The 21,703-nt window shown below is 36.9% G+C and overlaps 1 protein-coding gene across 1 annotated transcript in view; it reads left to right on the top strand.

Moving 5' to 3' along the window:
- LOC150096080 (serine-protein kinase ATM-like) overlaps positions 1 to 21,703 on the top strand; it is a 250,619-nt gene that overhangs the window by 99,101 nt on the left and 129,815 nt on the right. The window contains exon 10 of the mRNA XM_090409613.1: positions 13,993 to 14,100. Within this exon, the coding sequence (XP_090265739.1) occupies positions 13,993 to 14,100 (108 nt within the window). The remainder of the gene's footprint in view (positions 1 to 13,992; positions 14,101 to 21,703) is intronic.

Raw genomic sequence — 21,703 nt, 5'->3', positions numbered from 1 at the left:
AAGTCAGCAATTAGAATTGACTATATATATTGAAGGGTGGTGTAATGTTAAATCTGGTGTGTGACAAGGTTGCGTATTATCTCCACATTCATTATCTTTATGAATCACATGAAGGAGAGTAGTATTAAATCTGTTATAAAAATTGGTGATATTATTCTTAGCTCTTGACTTTATGCAGGTGATGTTATACTTCTGAGTAAATCCATGACAAGTCTGCAATATTCCCTGACTAAATTGAATAAGTGTTGTAATAAATTTGATATGAAAAATCTGCTATAAAAATAGGCAGAAACATTGAATTTCTGCCTATGCTTAGCCACGATTTTTAGTGAAGATGGTAAATTAAATATGGAAATAGACAACAGAATTAACAAAGCTGGTATGGTAGGAAGTCAACTGAATAAATTTATATGGAATAAGAGAGAAATTAGTCAAAACATGAAATTAGCTGTATACAAAACAGTGTTCAAACCAATTTTAACTTATGGATCTGAGAGCTGTTTCAGAAGTAAAACACTTGACCAAAGACTAGAGACTGCAGATATGAGAATCCTGAGAAAGATTAGGGGCATGAACAGATGGCATCAATGGCAATATCATATTAAAAACGAGGATATTAGGAAAGAACTTGACATTGTCAGCATCCAGGAATGCGTTAGCAGAGCTAATATCAGGTGGTATGGTTACTTAAACAGAATGGGCGAGGAAAGATTAGCCAAACAAGTGTTCTCTGCCAGGTTGGCAAGAAAAAGACCTAGAGGAAGACCAAGGTGGATTGATATGGTAAAAAATGCCTTGGAAGATAGATATATAAATATAAGATCTGACAATATTGTAGCTTTGACAGGTAACAGATTGATTTGGCAGAAAATTGTAGCTAGGAAAATGATGTAAATTTTTCTTGTAGTACTATCGTATCCTGTACACCCCTTGAGGGTAAATGTCAGGAATTTGATAATGATGATGATGATATTTTTGATAAAGATATACAGTCATTTCGATTCAAGTTAGGGTGTTGAAGTGAGGTCTTGGCACTTTCTTTAAATAAACATTCAAATTTATAGCGACATCTGTGTAGGAGGTGAGTCTTGGATCAGAGGATGTTGTAGCTTGTCTCTATTCCGTGCTGAGCCAATCTAGACTTATCGGATTTGTTTTGCTGAAAGTATGATTGGTGTTCTTGAATTCTTTTTTCTATAGAGCGTCCTGTTTGTCCAAAGTACGACAGATTGCAGTTACAAGGAACTTGATACACACTAGGCAGAGACATAGTTGAGCATTTATCTTTAGAAGAGGAGAAAATAGGTGGATATTTTGTTAATAGGTATATAAGTGGCTGTTAAATCATATTTCTTCAGAATTCTTGAAATTGGTTCTGAAATCCCGGAATATAAGGAATTGGAACTCAATGTATTGAATCTTTGTTGTTTTGAATTGGCTTATAAGAATCGAACTGATGTTGTTACTCTTTTCCGAGAAGCCATTTAATTTCATGTGGTGTTTGATATTTGAAAGTTCTTTCTGTAATTCATGAGGAGTTGAACAATTAGTTCTGGCTTGTCGGATTAAACATTTTATGATTCCTTTTTTTTTGATAAGAATGATGAGCAGATTGTTTGAGAATATAACATCCAGTGAAATTGGGTTTTCTATAAACTGTTGTTGTTAGAATACCTGAAGGTAAATGGATGAGGACGACGTCTAAAAAGAATAACTTGTTGTCTTTTTTCAATCTCCATGGTAAACTTAATACGAGGATTCAAGGAATTGATTCTGGCTAAAAAGGAAGGTAAGGAATCTCTGTTATGAGGCCACACTGAAAAGATGTTGTCTATATATATCACCCGAAAGGGTTGTTGAGGGAATATAGATGAGAACAGGATGTCTTCTAGATGTTCCAAATAAAAGTTGGTTAGAGCAGGTGAAAATGGACTTCCCAGGCTGTTCCTTCCACTTGGTTGTAGAATTTGTTTTGACATAAGAAATATCCAGAGTGCATCACGAAATCAAATAATTTTATGATGTCTTGTGGAAAGATGTCAGCAAGTAATTGTAAAGTCTCTTTGAGAGGTACATTAGTATATAGAGATTCTACGTCGAAGCGCACTATAAGATCAGTCAGTTGTAATGAGATATTTTTTAATTTATTTAGGAAATCAGAAGAGTTTTTCAAAAAGGAGTGTGATTTGCCTATATGTGATTTCAATAATTTCACTAAATATTTGGCTATGCAATAAGTAGGTGAATCGATACAGTCCACTATAGGACGAAGAGGAATATCTGTCTTGTGTATTTTAGGTAGACCATAAAATGTAGCCACTGAAGATAGTCTGTTAATTTCAGACTGAAATATTTGGCAAATTAAAATATAATATTCTCGTGTAAACATGTCTATATGTTATAATGACAGCTTTGGCAGAGTAGATAGCTAACCAGCTCTCCTACTGGCAAGCTGTGGGTTTGAATCCCATGGTAGCAGGAATGTTTGTGAAAATCTCTACATGTAGATGATTTTTGTTGAAATTGTGAAACTACTACACTGTTTATCAGAGACTCGAAGTTTTCTGATTGGTCTATAGAGTAGGATTTTAATTATTTGACCCCTAGTCCATCTACAATGCTAAAATGCATGGTAGATTTACAACCTTTTTTTGGACAGGATTCACATTAGAAAAAAAAGTCTTAATAAAACAAAACTAATAAATTTAGTTTAATCCTTTATCCAAGTGTAAGCAAACAAAGTTTGTGCCTGAAGTATCTTCAGGACTGAGACAACTCGTGGTAAAGGTGGACCAAGCTCTCTCATCACTCCTTGTCTCAGTATCTCCCATAATGCAAAAGCACATCTCCTTGCAGACATGTATAATGCTATGCATTAAGGGAAGTGCCAATACCCAGACCGGTTTGACTTTTATTGAGGTCTCATCAGTGGAAGCCAGACCCAGAAGTGGTGATACTAAGGCAGAAGCAATGGAGAAGTCATATTTACCTATATGAGTTGCCAAAAGGTGTACCATCTTATTATTAAATTTGTTAGATCCTGAATGAGGACCTTTTTATCAAAAGGGTCATTCAGTCAGGATTTAACAAGAAACAAAAATTATGAGCTAGAAATACTTGTACTATTAGTTAAGAAAGCAAAATATAAAAGAAAATCTGTTAGAATTACCTTAGAAAGAAGTAAAGTAGAGGAGAAAATTGTACGTCTGAGTAGAATTATATTGTTTAAAGTTATTGAAGTCAAAATTATACTCTATGTAAGAATTTATGTCTAAGTGCAAACAAAGGTCCAAAGGTTGCTAGCTAGCTGCCTACGATGACGTACTGCCCGAAGCAAAAGCGTTTGTGGAAGGCGAGCTGAACTTGCGTTCAGCGGAAAGAGCGCTCTTCAAGGAGCAGAGGTGTGACGCAACCACGTAGGAGAGCGCAATGAGAGATCCTCCAATGCGAAAAGAGGGCGCTATGAAGAAGAATAAAAAGCGAGTTCATGCGGGTTTGAGAACCCCCGTTTTTTTCTGTTCCTGTTTCTTGTGTGGACAAGCGGTGCTGACCGATCGACGTTGCCAGATGGCAATCTCCTTCCCAGTTGCTAGCTGAAGGAGTTGAGCATGCTATATGTGAGCTGACGGCAGACATCAACTAGGGCCATTGGTAAGAGTTTACCGATGGGAGACAGCGTAAAATCCCCCTCTGAAGGATGGCAAAGATGACGACAGCGATCCGGTAGACGAGCGTTTGTCTGGCAAAGTGCAAGGAACGGCCATTTGTGTCGATTAGCGTAACCTCCATGTGGACACAAACCAATGAAGCAGAAAGACATCTGACCACAAAGGACGGACGACGGAAGTGCGATATCCTCTCAGGACAATGGTAATGTACGGAAATTTCCTTATTCATGTAACAGTTAGTATTGGAGTAAATAGAGATGAACAGATTTCTAATTGAAAAGAAAGAGAACTCTTAAGTGATTTTGTGCTCAGTAACTTGTTAACCATATTGGACTAGTAGTCTGAGCGTATGCAACACTCAATTGAATGTGAATGGATCTTTGTTAGCAAGCTTTACTTAGAATTTTGAATTAGTGTCTTATGATGAATGTGTACTTATTTAACCTAGAGATGTAAATAGTGTAATTGATATTTAGAATGTTCCTTATTGCTTAGCTAGTGAATTAGAATTTTGATATGACATACCTTTGATGTGTGGAAATCTATTTGTATGCAATCTGATATTTAATAAATGTGTTTTTTCTATGTAAGCCTTAGTTTGTCTGAACATGAGACTGATTTTACCACTCGCAAAAGTTCCGACCTATGAATAAGGGGAAATTAAGGGAAGTTTAGAAAGTTAAGGCCATGACTACATGTTGAAATTTCTATAGGCACTTAATACTTGAACAAGATTAGGTAATTCTTGAACTCTGGGAAGGTTTCTTTGTACAAGAATTCTTCTGTGCTAGGACTCTGGCTGGCACAACTAAAACAAACAAATTTGTCAGAGTTCCGAAAGGAGAAACGGCCCCAGAGAGATAGGTTAGATATTTCAAGCTTGGTAGGTACGAGAGGGATAAGGATAGAGAATTAATAGAAAAAGTAGTGACGTAACAAATTACTCTAGATTTAGAGAAAGATGTTGGAAGTTTTTGTCCACTTGGTTAGACTATAATAAATTTAGTTTAATCCTTTATCCAAGTGTAAGCAAACAAAGTTTGCACCTGAAGTATCTTCAGGACTGAGACAACTCGTGGTAAAGGTGGACCAAGTTCTCATCACTCTTTGTCTCAGTATCTCCTATAATGCAAAGTACATAAAGGATTAAACTAAATTTATTATAGTCTAACCAAGTGGGGAAAAACTTCCAACATCTTTCTCTAAATCCAGAGTAATTTAATAATAAGGTGGTACACCTTTTGGCAACTCTTATTGGTAAATATGACTTCTCCATTGCTTCTGCCTTAGTATCACCACTTCTGGGTCTGGCTCCCACTGATTAGACTCCAATAAAGGTCGAAACTGGTTGGAAGCTTGGTGATGAATGGCAATGCTGTAGCCCATGAAGTTTTAGCCGAGGCTTGGCTGTTGGTATCACCCAGATCCTGGGTAGGGGGGTAATGAACGGCAATGCTGTAGCCTATAAAGTTAACTGAGGCACGGCTGTTGCTGTTACCCCTCGGATGAGATATGATCAAATGAGCAGCTCTGCTCTGTGGTGGGGTGAGCCTGCCACGGTGTAGAGCCAATCGGCTATGAGAGTTCTTCTCAGTGGCAGGGTAAGCTTGTTACTGAGAGGAACAATGCTGAGTTTTTGGAGTTTGACCTGTACTTGAACATTCAATAAAAGTCGAAACCGGTCTGGGTAGTGGCCCTTCCCTTAATGCATAGCATTATACATGTCTGCAAAGAGATGTGCTGTGCATTATGGGAGATACTGAGACAAGGAGTGATGAGAGCTTGGTCCACCTTTACCACGAGTTGCCTCAGTCCTGAAGATACTTCAGGCGCAAACTTTGTTTGCTTACACTTCGATAAAGGATTAAACTAAATTTATTATAGTCTAACCAAGTGGGAAAAAACTTCCAAAACAAAACTAAGAAATAACTAACAACGTTCACTGCTTTATGATCTGCACTTTCATCATATTTTAAGAGTAAACCACTTTTTTACATAAATAGTATTTACTGCTGTATGCTATTCTCAACATGTTTAATCTTCATTGGAAGAAGATAAAACATGTATGTTATTTTAAAAATTAAATGCAAGGTTTTGTTTTTGAACTAGTTAAAATTGTGAAGAGATGTTTTTTCACTATATTATTTCAGGAAATTACACCGTACTAGGATATACATTAAAATAAATTTTAATATATTTCTATATTTCGGCAATGTCACGCTGCCATTTTCAAGAACTTAGGTACAAGATACGTGCACGCAGGCACAGCAAAACAATAAATGAGCAAGAAGTATGAAGCTATTATTTCTCCTCAAGTCCTGATGGTGCCCTCTAGCAGGCAATGTTGGTATTCTTGGGTGATTGGGCTGAAGGTCTTCTGATGTAGGTTTCCCAAATTTCAGGAAGTCTCATGCAGCCAAATTTGTTGTGGTTTGGTTTGTTTCTTAGGGCTGAAGCTGATTCTATGAAAAGCCTTTCATATCTGTATTTGCTACGGTGTATTATCCTGGCTTTTTTTTCCACCGTATTCTATGGCAGGTATCCAGAGCATGGTCAGCAAGACCAGAGTGGCTGTATTGGTGAAACCGGATGTAGTCCTTGTGTTCTGAAATTCTGATATTTGCTGTCCTGCCTGTTTGGCCGAAGTAGGACAGCTTACAGCTGCAAGAGACCTGGTACACACCAGGTAGGTCTAGGGGGGGAGGTTGGTCTTTTGTTGAGCGGATAAGGGATGCCAATTTTTTATATGGTTTGTAACAAGAAGTTAAGTTATGTTTTTTTAAGATTTTTGTGATTTTTTTCTGAGGTGCCTCGGATATAGGGTATGGTGATGGATTTAGAGTAATCCTTGTTGTGAGGGGGGAGGGGGGTTGTGGTTTACTGGTTTTAATATTTTTTGGATTTTTTTTTTTTGGGGGGGGGGTAGCCATTGGCTGAGAACGTGTTGAGGATGTGGTTTAGTTCTGTAGTTAGGGCATTGTCATTCGAGCAGATAAGTTTAGCCCTGTTGTGTAGTGTCTTAATGACTCCATATTGTCGTGAGGGGGGGGGGGAGGAATTGTTGGTGAATGTATCTGCCTGTATGGGTGGATTTTCTATATACTGAGAAAACCAAGGTTCCATCAGGCTTGCAGGTGACTAGTGTGTCTAAGAAAGGAATGCAGTTGTTTTTTTCCTCTTCCAGGGTGAATTTGATTCTGGGGTGTTGGTTGTTTAAGTGTGTTAAGAAGGAGAGGAGTGCATCGGAGCCATGTGGCCAAATAGTGAATACATCATCTACATAGCGAAGCCAAATGGTTGGTTTTTGTGGGGCAGAGTTCAAGGCTTGCTCTTCAAAAGTCTCCATATAAAAGTTGGCCAAGGGTGGGGAGAGTGGAGAACCCATGGCTGTCCCCTCTATTTGTTTGTAGAATTTTCCTTGCCAAACAAAATAGCCTGAGTTCATTGTGAACTGAAATAGGGCTGTGATATCGGGAGGAAATTTAGCTTGGATTAGCTCTAAGGATTCTTTGAGTGGGACATTTGTAAATAAGGAGGAGACATCAAAACTGACCATTATGTCAGTGTGCTTGAGTGTAAGGTTTTCTGTACTGGCTTTGAAGTGGGCTGAGTTTTTTATGTATGAAGGTGTGTTGCCAGTATAGTGTGAGAGAGCTTTGGCCAAATGTTTTGCTAGTTTGTATGTGGGGGAATCAATGCCATCCACTATGGGACGTAATGGCACATTTTCCTTGTGAATTTTTGGGAGTCCATAAATACAGGGGGGTATGGAGTTATATGGTTTTTAGTTTGTTGGTGATTTCCACAGGCCAAGAAGTGACCTTCTTAAGGAGCCTGTGGAGTTTTCTAATTTGTGAGTTGGTGGGATTGTATTCGATAGGGAGGTAAGTGGCACGATCTAACAATAGAGATTTCGGCTTACCTGTATAATCTTTTTGGTTCAGCAATACTGTGGAATTCCCTTTGTCAGCTTTGGTGATTATTATTTTCTTGTTTATCTTTAATTCTAATAGAGATTTAATTTCTTTACTGGGCATGTTGGTTTTAGGTGGTTTGGCTTTGGTCAGAACACAAGCTACATCCAGTCAAATATCGTTGGCGACGTGGCTTGGGAGGTGTCGGATCCCGCGTTCAATCCGTATCATGATATCCTCAGCAGGTATTCTTCTGGGCGCAATGGTGAAGTTGTGGCCACGTGCAAGGGTGTCGAGTGCTTCAGGTTTCACACTTAGTGACGACAGATTCACTACCGTATTGGTAGGAAGTTACGTTTTTGAGATCGCAACCTTTTTTAAATTTTCGAATTTTCTGATGTGTCGATCTCGGACTAATTTAAACTCTTTCTCCGCTGCAGTGCACGAGATGTCGCATAAAATCGACCAAATTTCGTGGCTTAAGGTGCTTGAAAGGTCATCTTCGAGTACCTGTATAGCTGAGTTAGCTTCACTCAGGAAACGACGAGTGGCGGCAATTTGTTCTCTGAGTAAGGCTTGGCTGGCATGGTTGTAGATACGAAGTGCCTTTTGCAAGGAGAAACGGTGCTTGAATTTCACACAGTTAGGGATTACCTGGCTATCCCGGCAGCGCTTCAGGAAGGCGAGACGATTCAGTTGTCTTGCTAGCTTCAACTTCAATTTACCGTAATGGCGTGCTTTACGTGTGGTAACATCTCCATGGATTATCGTAATTCTCGTGGAAAGGCTTAGACGTTGGTTATGCATTTTCACTATATTATTTCAGGAAATTACAACGTACTAGGATATACATTAAAATAGATTTTAATATATTTCTATATTTCGGCAACATCACGCTGCCATTTTCAAGAACTTAGGTACAAGATACGTGCATGCAGGCACAGCAAAACAATAAATGAGCAAGAAGTATGAAGCTATTATTTCTCCTAAAGTCCTGATGGTGCCCTCTAGCGGGCAATGTTGGTATTCTTGGGTGATTGGGCTGAAGGTCTTCTGATGTAGGTTTCCCAAATTTGAGGAAGTCTCATGCAGCCAAATTTGTTGAGGTTTGGTTCGTTTCTTAGGGCTGAAGCTGATTCTATGAAAAGCCGTTCATATCTGTATTTGCTACGGTGTATTATCCTGGCTTTTTTTCCACCATATTCTATGGCAGGTATCCAGAGCATGGTCAGCAATACCAGAGTGGCTGTATTGGTGAAACCGGATGTAGTCCTTGTGTTCTGAAATTCTGATATTTGCTGTCCTGCCTGTTTGGCCGAAGTAGGACAGCTTACAGCTGCAAGGTTCCCCCACATACAAACTAGCAAAACATTTGGCCAAAGCTCTCTCACACTATACTGGCAATGCATAGAAAACCTTACACTCAAGCACACTGACATAATGGTCAGTTTTGATGTCTCCTCCTTATTTACAAATGTCCCACTCAAAGAATCCTTAGAGCTAATACAAACTAAATTTCCTCTCGATATCACAGCCCTATTTCAGTTCACAATGAACTCAGGCTATTTTGTTTGGCAAGGAAAATTCTACAAACAAATAGAGGGGACAGCCATGGGTTCTCCACTCTCCCCACCCTTGGCCAACTTTTATATGGAGACTTTTGAAGAGCAAGCCTTGAACTCTGCCCCACAAAAACCAACCATTTGGCTTCGCTATGTGGATGATGTATTCGCTATTTGGCCACATGGCTCCGATGCACTCCTCTCCTTCTTAACACACTTAAACAACCAATGCCCCAGAATCAAATTCATCCTGGAAGAGGAAAAAAAACAACTGCATTCCTTTCTTAGACACACTAGTCACCTGCCAGCCTGATGGAACCTGTTTTCTCAGTATATAGAAAACCCACCCATACAGGCAGATACATTCACCAACAATCCCCCCCCCCCCTTCACAACAATATGGAGTCATTAAGACACTACACAACAGGGCTAAACTTATCTGCTCGAATGACAATGCCCTAACTACAGAACTAAACCACATCCTCAACACGTTCTCAGCCAATGGCTACCCCCCCCCCCCAAAAAAAAAAAATCCAAAAAATATTAAAACCAGTAAACCACAACCCCCCCCTCCCCCTCACAACAAGGATTACTCTAAATCCATCACCATACCCTATATCCGAGGCACCTCAGAAAAAATCACAAAAATCTTAAAAAAACATAACTTAACTTCTTGTTACAAACCATATAAAAAATTGGCATCCCTTATCCGCTCAACAAAAGACCCCCCCCCCTAGACCTACCTGGTGTGTACTAGGTCCCTTGCAGCTGTAAGCTGTCCTACTTCGGCCAAACAGGCAGGACAGCAAATATCAGAATTTCAGAACACAAGGACTACATCCGGTTTCACCAATACAGCCACTCTGGTCTTGCTGACCATGCTCTGGATACCTGCCATAGAATATGGTTGAAAAAAAAGCCAGGATAATACACCGTAGCAAATACAGATATGAATGGCTTTTCATAGAATCAGCTTCAGCCCTAAGAAACGAACCAAACCTCAACAAATTTGGCTGCATGAGACTTCCTCAAATTTGGGAAACCTACATCAGAAGACCTTCAGCCCAATCACCCAAGAATACCAACATTGCCCGCTAGAGGGCACCATCAGGACTTTAGGAGAAATAATAGCTTCATACTTCTTGCTCATTTATTGTTTTGCTGTGCCTGCATGCACGTATCTTGTACCTAAGTTCTTGAAAATGGCAGTGTGACGTTGCCGAAATATAGAAATATATTAAAATTTATTTTAATGTATATCCTAGTACGTTGTAATTTCCTGAAATAATATAGTGAAAATGCATAACCAACGTCTAAGCCTTTTCACGAGAATTATGAAGAGATGATAGGGATACCTGACCATTTCTAATTTTTTGAAAATCAGATACTTTTGCTTCTCAAATTCTTCAGATACTTTTGGAGATCAAAATCAGATCTTCAAATGCAAACAAAGCAGTTTTTAAAAGGCTGGTTTCTTGGTTTCTTTTCTCTTTTATGAGAAATTATATGTTGAAGCCAGATGTGAATTAAATTAGAATAGATAAGCTGGGATTTGCTTATTAACCAGTACCGTTAAAAAATGGTCAAAATGCTTATAGACAATATAATTGTTTGCAGTTGATATGTAGTTTTTGAAACTTGGAAGGAAATTCTAATTAAAAAAACATTTTCTGGAAGATAAGTAAAAAAAATAAATAAATGAATGAAGTTACATAAAATTTATCTTTCAGATTATTCATTAAACACTATAGATGTTATTTGTAACAAATGGGTTTGGATTTTCTATTGCTCCTGATAACATTTTCCAAAATCTGATATGAAGTTTGGTTAATAACTAGATACTTATAAAAGAGTAATGCAAATTATTAAAAACATCAGCTGTATTATTAACTGTTTCTACTCCAAAATATGACAGATTTGGCAAAAGAAAGCATTTAGCGAATAAAAGTTTTTAGAGGTACTACTTGTGATACAGAAAAAAACTACATGTAGACACAAGAAAGGTTGTTAATAAAGTATATTACCTAAATTCAATGCAAAACTTATAGATCATCTTCAGTCAACTAACGTAGATTAACAACAATGGATTTCAAAAGACTAACAATCTGTTCATGCTAAGGTTGACACTTTTATATGATCAAATTCTTAAATTGAATTCACTAGAATTCAAGATAAGTACACAATCAGTGATGGCAGCATCAAAAGAAAAGAAGCAAAACTGACAGAAGAATTAGAGAGATATATATTTATTGACATAATTGATGTTCCTGAAACAAACAACAAAAAAAAAAAAAAGCAGATGAGATTCTCCTAAATGAGCAAAAGGAAAGAGTACAAATGAGTGATGTGGGCAAACATCAAAATGAAGAATTGGTCAGTGAAACTCATTTGTGCCTATGGTCCCACAGAGGATTCTACTAAGGAAGAAGTGTCGAAATTCTTTGAATCAGAGAAGACAGCTGACTTTAAGGAAAAGTTGGTCCTTGTTGGAGATCTAAACAGCAGCAGCATAGGAAATTAATACTGGACATATGGAAATGCTTTAAAAAAAATTTGCAGAAAGAGCAAAGCTAATAATAATAGTTAGTACCTGTTGGATTTCTGTTCAGAAGACTGGTCATTATAACACCACGATAAAGATGTGCATAAATTCACATGGAAAGAAGATGCAGGAAATAAGAAATGTGAACAAAAAAACTTTAAAGGTTTCTTAACAATACAAAAGTAAAAAAAAAATAATATCTTAATTCAATATTTTGCTTAATATTAACTGGGGCATTTCCTTGAAAATGTCTCACTTATTGTTAGATACATCTAAATATAAATAAAAACATATTGTTTAGATTAAAGGATATTTTAGAAAAATCTTATTGACTGTTGTTGTTGACAGCAATTTCGTTTAGGACACAAAAGTATAAAGGGGATTTAAAATAGGAAGTGATCACCATTTACTTTTGAGCAGGATAAAAATTAATTTCATATTGAAAAATATCTAAGAAAATGTTTAAAAAAGAATCCAAGCTGAGCAGCTTACAGAGATGAACTGTAGACTCAAATATACAGAATAATATTAGAGAAAAAAATGAACACGTTTGAGAACAACAATGAATCCTTTGAGTCTCACTGGCAAACTTTGAAGAAAACATTGACTGATTCAGACCTGGAGTTATGTGGTGAGGTTATTTGCAAGGATAGACATGGTGGACTTCATGAAGTTAAAAAAAAAAAAAAAAAAAAAAAAAGTTGCAAGTAGTCCTGTCCTGGAAAAGAAGAAAGCATAACAAAATGGCCAGGTTAATAAGACATCAGATACTCGAGGAAAAATATAAGAATGCTAGGCCAAGTAAAAGTAGCCAAACAAAAGTCATAAGAAGACTTCAATAAGGATATTGAAATTAAAAGAGAAATAACAGGAAGGTGGCAAAAATATACTGGAGACTATAGAAAAAGTTAGAAATGAAGGAATGAGTACTGTAAAAGGAATCAGAGATAATAAAAGTGATAAAAAAAACTAAAGAAAAACATTTTGGATATTTGGAGTAATTACTCTGAAAGATTGGTAAAGGAAATAAGCAGTGATAGAATAGTGGCAGAAAATATTCAAGAAAAATGCATTTGGGGAATTCCACATCAATACTTGAGGTAGAAAAAGTTGTTAAATAAGCAAAATATGGAAAGATAAGAAGATAATATTCAACTAGAAATGTACAAACATGAAGGTATAAAAGTTTTATAGTGGCTGCACTGCATAATTCAGAAGACTAAGAAAAGATGGCTAAGAAAACTTATGGAATAGAGAAACATGTGAATTACAAGCTGGCTTCAGGTCAAACTAGGGTAGTCAGGATCAGATTTTCACTTTACAACAGATAGCTGAGGAATCGTGGGAATATATCAAGGATCAGTGTTTATGTTTTGTATATCTGGAAAAAAGCATATGACGAGGTGCTAAGAGGAAAGTGTCTCTACAGTTATATGGAATAAACAGGACATTATACATAGAAATACATAAATCTGTATTTAAAATAGCAAATCATCAGTTAGAATTGAAGAAGTGCAAGAAGATAGTTTGATGGAAAATCCACTGACATTCATCATCTATATGGATCATATTATCAGATTATATTACTTGATGTAGATGATATTATGCTTTTAAATAAATTGAGTACAAGTCTGCAGGATTCCTTAACTAAACTGAATAACTGCTGTAACAAATTTGGTATGAAAATCAGCACTAAAAAAGACTGACTATGAAAATAGGCAGGAACAGTGAAAAACATCAGGTTCATCTTGAATGGAGAACCTATAGAACAAATCAAATATTTAGGCACTATTTCTAGGTAAATTAAATATGGAACTAGATAACAGAATAATCCAAGGTTGTACAATATGGAATCCAGGAAATAAATTTATATGGAATATGAGAGAAATTAGTCAAAAACACTGTATACAACCAGTGTTCTAACCCATTTTAACTTGTATCATTGCAGAACTGTCTTCTTTAAATTTTCTGAACCAGTATCTTAATCCTGACAAAATGACTGGATCTTAAGGCAGCAAAACTGGTTCATGCTGAGGTTGGTTCATGGTTGGTTATTTTCTTAACTTTTCTGTTTGTTACTGCAATAAACTTTGTTATTTATATAAACAATTCATTGCAAATTTAATTATGAGATTGGAGGCTGCATAGATAATAGTGAAATTATGAAATGGATTGTTATTCAAGAGAAAATTATTTTGGTTTATTTTCTTGAAAAAAAATTTTTTTAAGCAGTACAATATTTCCACATTACTATTTCCTGCTTCCTTTTTTGTATATAATTAAATATTAAAATTAAAATTTTTTAGGTTGCAATTTTTGTGTGCATTGTTGAAGAAATATCCAGAAACAGTCTCTTTAGAGGATATGGAATCTCTATTAGACAATGTATTCCAGATTATGGAGTCCTGTAAACAGTAAGTAAAAAAAAAAAAAATGGTGTGTGGAATATTTATAAGAATTTGAACAGATTGAATTTTAGAGAATTACAGACTTCCACTTTAAGAAATTCATTATACAGGGTGTTTGAAAATTATCTTTTAGGAGGTGTAGAAATATTTGTGTTGCCCCATTTTACAGAAAAAACTCTAAGTTTTTCTGAATAATAAGTTTTGACAAGTTTTTTCATTTTTTTTTTCTTTTCAGATCATTTGAAAAAAAAAAAAAAAATATCAGATATGAAAGTTTAAAAGTTATTACAACAGATTGTCCCCATCAAGGTCAACCATATGGGCTTGGTATGAAAAGTTTATGGAAACTGGAAGTGTGGAACACAAGAAAGGAGCAGGGCAGCCTCAAGCATCTGAAGAAAATATTGAGCATATTCAAGAGGCCTTTGTTCAAAGTTCATGCAAGTTGACACGAACTGCATCACCTGAATTACAGTCATGTCATTCGACACTGCATGATGTCTTGTGAAAATATTTGAAATTGCATCCTTACAAGTTTCAATGCTTGCAAGAGATGACGTAAGATGATATAGTCATCCATAAGGAATTTGCAACGACACTACTTTCATAGAGTCGACCAGGACAATCATGTTTTCTGATAAGGTAACTTTTTCACGTTTTAACAAACATTATGTGTGGTCAGAAAAATCCACATTGGTTGTTGCTTCTGGTAGTTAGAAAATCCACATTAGAGACAAAAGGTAATGTGTGGTGTTGCATGTTATATGACCCTGTGATTAGATCCTTTTCCTTCAATTAACCAACAAAGACCAGCAGAGGGTACTCCTCCTAGTTAGGGTTCTGGTCTTTTGCCCATTTTTTCACTTAGCCTTTTGTTGCCTTTGTATGTGTTACAAGTCTCACATTATACTCCCTGAAGACATGTCAGTGACTGAGATGAAATATTGGAAGAATTATATATTATTTTTAATCCTTTCTCAGTGCTGTCTCACACCATTAAGCCTCTAACATGGGATGATGTGGCAAGTAGTGACTTGTGATAAGCAGAATATAGGCAAGAATGGAGGTGTTGTAATGTAAGATGGTGATAGTTGTGTGAAGGAGGTGAGAAAGTGTGAAATAAGCTTTGTAGAAAAAAGAAAAAAAAAGAAGTGTTCACCATGATGTTCAAAATTTGGTCTTTGTGTGCTGCACAATATTACTCGAGAGTTGGTGACACTGCAAAAGTACTTGGCAAATAGCAGGAAAGGAGAGAGGCTTTTTGGTTTTCGGCATGTAAAGAGATGGACAAAAAATGATATATTGATTCCTTGATTAGAGGGGGGGTGGGGATGGGATGACAAGTATTGAAAGTGTGTTTTTCTGCAGATGCAAAGATTTGATGATGAGCAGATGATATGATTGTGTTGGTTGGGATGAATGATTTGAAAGAGGAAAAATGCAGCATGAGAGAGAGAGAGATGATATAAAAGAGTTGTTGAGTAAAGTAGAAGAGTATAAGAATAATGATTGTGAGACTGTTGTCACAGTATGATAGGAGTAAGCTGACAAGGAGAGCTGAGATTACAAATGACTCAGTAAGTGGATTGTAGGAGAAACATATGTGATATTTATATGTATGGGATGACTCTGATGGTAGAAAAGTGTGGAGTTCATGAGAGATGAACTCCATATGAATTTTTTGGTATAAGGCACTTGGGTGAAAATATCCAACAAAATGCAGGGCTAGTTTTTCAAGAAAGAAAAGTGGAAATGGTGAAGGGAATTTGGGTTCTAGGTTCAACTCATCAGTTTGGTAGACTGATGGCAAGACTATGTATACACAGTCTTGCCATAAATACTGTTACAACTTCTGCACTCTTCCCACAGAATTGCGTGAGCTCGGTTCCATTAGTGATGCTGTGCACAGCCAACATTTGCATGTTTATGTTTATGTCAGTGTAGACAGAGAGAGAGAGAGAGTTGTCTAGCTGTATGGGTTAACGTGCAGTGAGGAGATTATGAAAATAACTTGTGAAGTGTAATAGCACTTCACAAGTTATTTTCATCACCTGTTATTTTCATCATGCTAAAAAAACACTCAGGATTAGTAGGATGTTTGTGTATTGGACAAATTATAATGATACAGAAGACCTATCTGATCATCAAAGAGAAAGTTGACCATGCATTAGGACACAACAGCTTGTGAGGGCTGTGAAGGCACGCCTTCGGTGTAATCATGTGAGAATGCAAAAGTGATGTTGCAAAAGATTAACATTTCACAGAGAATGACGTCATATGTACTAACTGATGACCTGGGGGTGAGAGCCTATCTTAGTTCTACAGGACACATCCTAACACTGCAACTTATGCTGCAGAGGGTGATAAAATTAAAGGCACTTCTCCGGCAGTATGTGAACAACAGACACAGAGATATCCTTGTCATAGAGGAGAAGATTTTCACCAATGCTGACTTTTCGCCCTGATGAAAACAACTGGTTCCCTGACGTAAACAACGGGGGCCTTGTTTAACCGGGCGACGTCCCCAGCTGGCATGAAATTCTATCATGTTGTACCATCATTTTGTGTTGTGGTTTAAGCCAATAAGAATACAATTTGGTTGGCTAAATCCCAAATTGCCAGCCCATTCTCGTTCGTTCACGAGAAGGTGGGGATTGGACATTAGGTCAGAATCCCTGGTCAGTTCTCCGCATTCCTTTAAAGGCTATGTGGAGGCCTCCTCTCAGTTAGATGTGCTTATTTTATAGATGTGCAATCTAAGTATAAAAGGTCTGACCCAAAGTGTATGTTTCTACCCTTTTACCAGATTCATAACCATGTTTATTGTCATTCATATCTTTATCACATTTGCATTCCATAGCTGAACTTTCACTCACATATAATAACTAGTTTCACTGTTCCTCCCTTAATGATCTAGTTTGCCTGACTCTCTGCATTAGGTCTCATCCCAATAAGTAATTCACATCTAAAAATTCACATCTGTTTCTTTCACACACAGCCTACCTGCTGTGTGAAATTGTATGATGGTAGCAAAAAAGTTAGAGAGTAAAAACCTACAGTTTTTACTCTCTAACTTTTCTTTCTCGCTGATTCATACTATATTTGTCGCTACTTAATCATTAGTTCCAACAAGAACTGCCATCAAAAGGCGAGATATCCCGGGTATTTAATCAGTGGATAAATAACCCACATTGCTTGTCTAAGAAGTTTAACTGTGGTCCTAAGACAGTCTCTCAGGAATGAGATCTCTGTTTTTTTGAGAAGGCTTGTGGACAAACAGAACTTCCTGTGTGCAGCAGTTGACCTAAGTATTTAATGAAGGCTGTTCCCTACCCATTTCTCTCTCTCTCTCTCTCTCTTTCTCTCTTTGAACCAATCAATCACAGTCACTTGCCTATACAGAAGCCACTGATTCTTCAAAATTTCTGATTCAGTGCCAGTATATTTACACCATGTAGTTGTAGTGTTTTGAATACCTTTTCTGTTGGAATTTTGAAATATACCTTTTCCAGGACTACATCATCAAATTCCTGCCATGTACTCTCGAGGGGTGTACAGGATATGATAGTACTACATGAAAAATTTACATCATTACTAACTTTCTATCTACAATTTTCCTCCAAATCAGTCTGTAACTTGTCAAGATTCCAACATTATCAGATCTTACATTTCTATCGTCTAAGGCACTTTGTACTGTATCAATCCACCTATTTCTTTGTCTTCCTCTGGGTCGTTTTCCTGCCAACCTGGCAGAGAACACTTGTTTTTGCTAATCTTTCCTCACCCATTCTACTGAATTTGCAAATCCTTGTTATATTCCCATGAATTCACAGCAGTTTATCCTAAAGTGAAAATCTGATCAATTACATTCCCTTTTGACTTTGTTCTTTCCCAGAGTTTTTTTTCCATAATTTTACTTAGCCTCTTCTCAAGGATGCATTCATAAATTTTTGTACTCATTTCCTTTTATTTCCTGTTTTATAAATGGGTACTATGAGATCTCTTCTTCAGTCATCCAGAATTTAATCTTAACATTACTTTTATGAAATAATGTTCTCTGTAGTTTAGCATCATTAGCAAACAGCTGGTAACCCCCCCCCAACCTCAAATCATTCCTAATATCATTAATGGTACAACAGTTGCAGTCCATGCAAGGAGTTCTGTGTACACATTACCAGTTATCTACCCTTTCTTTGATTCCTCTTCACCATATACCACTCTCTGAGATTTGCCTATCAGTTGCCCTTTTATCAGTGTTTCTTGTCCATTTCCAATTACTCCAGTTTAATTAATAGGATTCTATGCAGTATACTATCAAGTCTTTTGCAAAAATCTAAATGTCATGGTGTAGTCATTTTTCTTCTTTAACATGGTGATTACTTTATTGTGGAAAGTGAATAGATTACTGAGACAAAGTTTCCTCTTCATAAAGTCAGGCTATTCCCCATAGAATATCATGTTCTTATCCACACATTCTTGAATTTTGTCCTTCAATTTTTGCCGTATCTTAACCACCACTCCTGAGATGATGAAAATGAAAACTATAGTCTTGATGATTTTTTTTATAGTTTTGGCATGGAGGGTCCATCACTGAGGTTGAGATTAGAGCCATGTAGAAGAATTTTGCACTTTCTTTAAAACATAAATACAAACATTATGGAAATTTTTATGGAAACTACTGTGTAATAATTTAGTCTCACCCCAGAGATCCTGTGGCTAGTATTCATAAACTGCATGCTCAGCTAGACCAGATTTGTTACATTTCTTGATGGTAGTGTACGATTCATGTTCAGTGATGCATTTAGAAACAGATTGGCCTGTTTGTCCAAAACAGAATAAATAGCAGTTGCATGGAACTGAATATAATCCATTAGCAGTAGAGATTGAATTTTATCTTTCAGATATGTCATTGAGTTGATGGAATTAATAGGCTTGAATGTGATAGGTATGTTGAACTTCTTTAAAAGTGGATGGAGTTTCTATGTGAGTCACCTCTTCTAATAGATGTCAGAGAAAAATGGTTCATAGGTTCTCTTTTGTTTTGGAGTTGTAACCATCCATTGAGAATAGCAATTTCTTTGATTGTAGAATTTTTTTTGAAGCAATTCAGATGAGGAACAGATGATATGAGCTTTCAAAAGGAGATATTTAATAATACCAATACACTTCTGCTCACCATCTCTGTGAGAGATGGTGAGCAGAAGTGTGTTGGGTATACTGACCTGAGAAGAAAGGGCTTGCAATAGATGGATGTTGATAAGGAACTATTTAATTCCCTTTTTATATGGATATCCAGGAAGGATATAGTCCCATTTCCTTCAAGTCCCATGGTGACTTTGATTCTGTGATGAAGGTTATTCATTTTTTATAAGCAGACTTCTGGTTGCTGACATGATTTGTTCCAAATAGCAAAAATGTCATCCATATAGTGAAGCCATAAGGAAGGTTTTGAATCAAAAGCGAATATTTTTTCTTCCAACTGCTCAAATAGAAGTTGGCAAGAATATGATAATTGGATAGTCCATGACTATCCGTTCAGTTTGTCATTAAAACTTTCATTTGAGCTAAAATATAAAATAGAGTTCATGACAAACACTTAAACAGGTCATAAATATCTCATGGAACTTTTCTAGCATGTCAGCTAGAGGAACAGGAGTAAAGGGTGATGCTGTGTCAAAATTTACTAGTAAATCTGTGGAATCAAGTTTCAAACCTTGATTTTTGAGGTACAATTGCTTGTATTTTGGATATAAGAAAAGTAGTTGCTGTTGAAGGGAGAGAGAGAGAGAGAGAAGAGATTCAAAAGAAACTTTGTATGTAGGACTCCCTATACAAATACAACCTTTCTATACAATGATTGGTTGTAGAGGATATCCTGGTTTATGTCTTTTCATCTCTTCAGACTCCAGTTGACCATGTGTAAGTACAGTAGACAAGGGCTGGGGTTAGCAGAGTCTTATATGTGATGAAAATAACTTATTTCTGCAAGTAATATTGTAGTTATTTGATGTGATGATTTAACCAATTTAGCAGTGTAGCTACTTTAACAGTGTTGCACTTAGCAACAATGAACTGACATTTGTTGTCATTTGTCCAGGCAACAAAGATTCTCTATTGCAAGTGTCTCTTATCACTCTTCATAACTTTGTATATTTGCTGATACATCCAGTCCAATCCTATTATTATTAATATATAAGTTAAAAAATGACCTAAGCACTGAACTCTGTAGTACCACTACTGGTTACTGGTCACCCTCCTTTTTCTCAGACTTGCACAATATCGTCATATTTGTCATGTGAACCTTTAAGGGGATGTACAAGATACAAGACAGTACTACATGATTACGTTTACATTATACTAATATCCTATCAACAATTTTTCTCCAAATTAATCTACCACTTGTTAACACTCCATTATTGTCATATCTAATATTCTGTTTATCTAGGATATGTCTGACTGAATCAATCCATTTAGATCTTGATCTTCCTCTGGATCCCTTCCCTGTTTATCGTGGAGGGGACCTCCCAGTGATGGTACTGGCTCTTTTCATTCTTCCTGTCTTTCTTTACTTTTCTTCCCATATTCTTTACTCTACTTCTCCTGAGTCTTTTTTACTATCCTTTCTTTGGATCCCAGTGATGGTGATCTGGGATCCAATGCCCTGCCACCATGTTTTCCATGCAGTGTGACCTATGGACATCCAGAAAGGGGAATCCTGGTAGTCCTGCACTATTTTGGACTCTGCTTTGGCAAGAAGGGTGGTCCTGAATGACCTGGCCAAGGTCACTTGGCTAGTGGGCTTATCTGCAAGGATCAGCAGTGTTGCAGTAAGTCTTTCACCCCATTTCCAGGGTCAGGATCCAAGGCTTGCTGTGTGCTGGTATAGCATCTGGGGGGGGGGGGTAGCCCTGGTGTTCCACTCCCAAGTGCAATTATTGCTTTCCTGTCAGTGGGTCTCCAAGTGTGGCTCCATGGTGGGTGGATGAAGATCTCTGGCACCAAACCAAAAACCACTTGAGCATGAATTTTTCATCTTCAAATGTTTCAGGGGTCCTAACAAAGTCCCACCAAGTACTGATACTGTTGATACAGTGTTTGGTAACATAAGTAAGAAACAAAAGATATATGATACTAGTATCAGTGTTTTTAATCATCCATACAAGAGGTGAAAAGCCAGTAGGGAAAATGTCACCCTTCTTTATTCAAAAAGGTTTAGGACTGGCAGATCTCCCCAGACGATTAAGAAATTAAAAAAATTTTGTGATATCCTTGTGGAAACATTGTGTCAACAGCATTCTGAGAAACTACTGGGAGCAGCATCAGTGGGTAGAATACCAATCACAGCAACACCTCATTAAACATTCAAGTCTTGTAGAGGAGTGATATCAGAATGGGATCTCTTTGATGTTCCTGTTGAGGAGATTTGTTCAGAGCTTAAAGATCAGGGAGTGACAGATGTGAGGTGCATCCTGATACATAAGGCTGGTCACCTGGTTCCAACAGGAATGTCATCCTTACTTTTGATACACCTTAGTCTCTAACATCTGTAAAAGCTGGGTATCTCAACTGTCCTGTTAGAGCATACATCTCTAATGCACTAAGATTCTTT

Source organism: Typopeltis vanoorti, chromosome 19, assembly GCF_054136105.1.
Source record: "Typopeltis vanoorti isolate ZY-2024b chromosome 19, IOZ_Tvanoo_1.0, whole genome shotgun sequence".
NCBI classification, from domain to species: domain Eukaryota; kingdom Metazoa; phylum Arthropoda; class Arachnida; order Uropygi; family Thelyphonidae; genus Typopeltis; species Typopeltis vanoorti.
The sequence above is the reverse complement of the archived record's forward strand: the minus strand, read 5'-3'. Positions and strand labels throughout refer to the sequence as shown.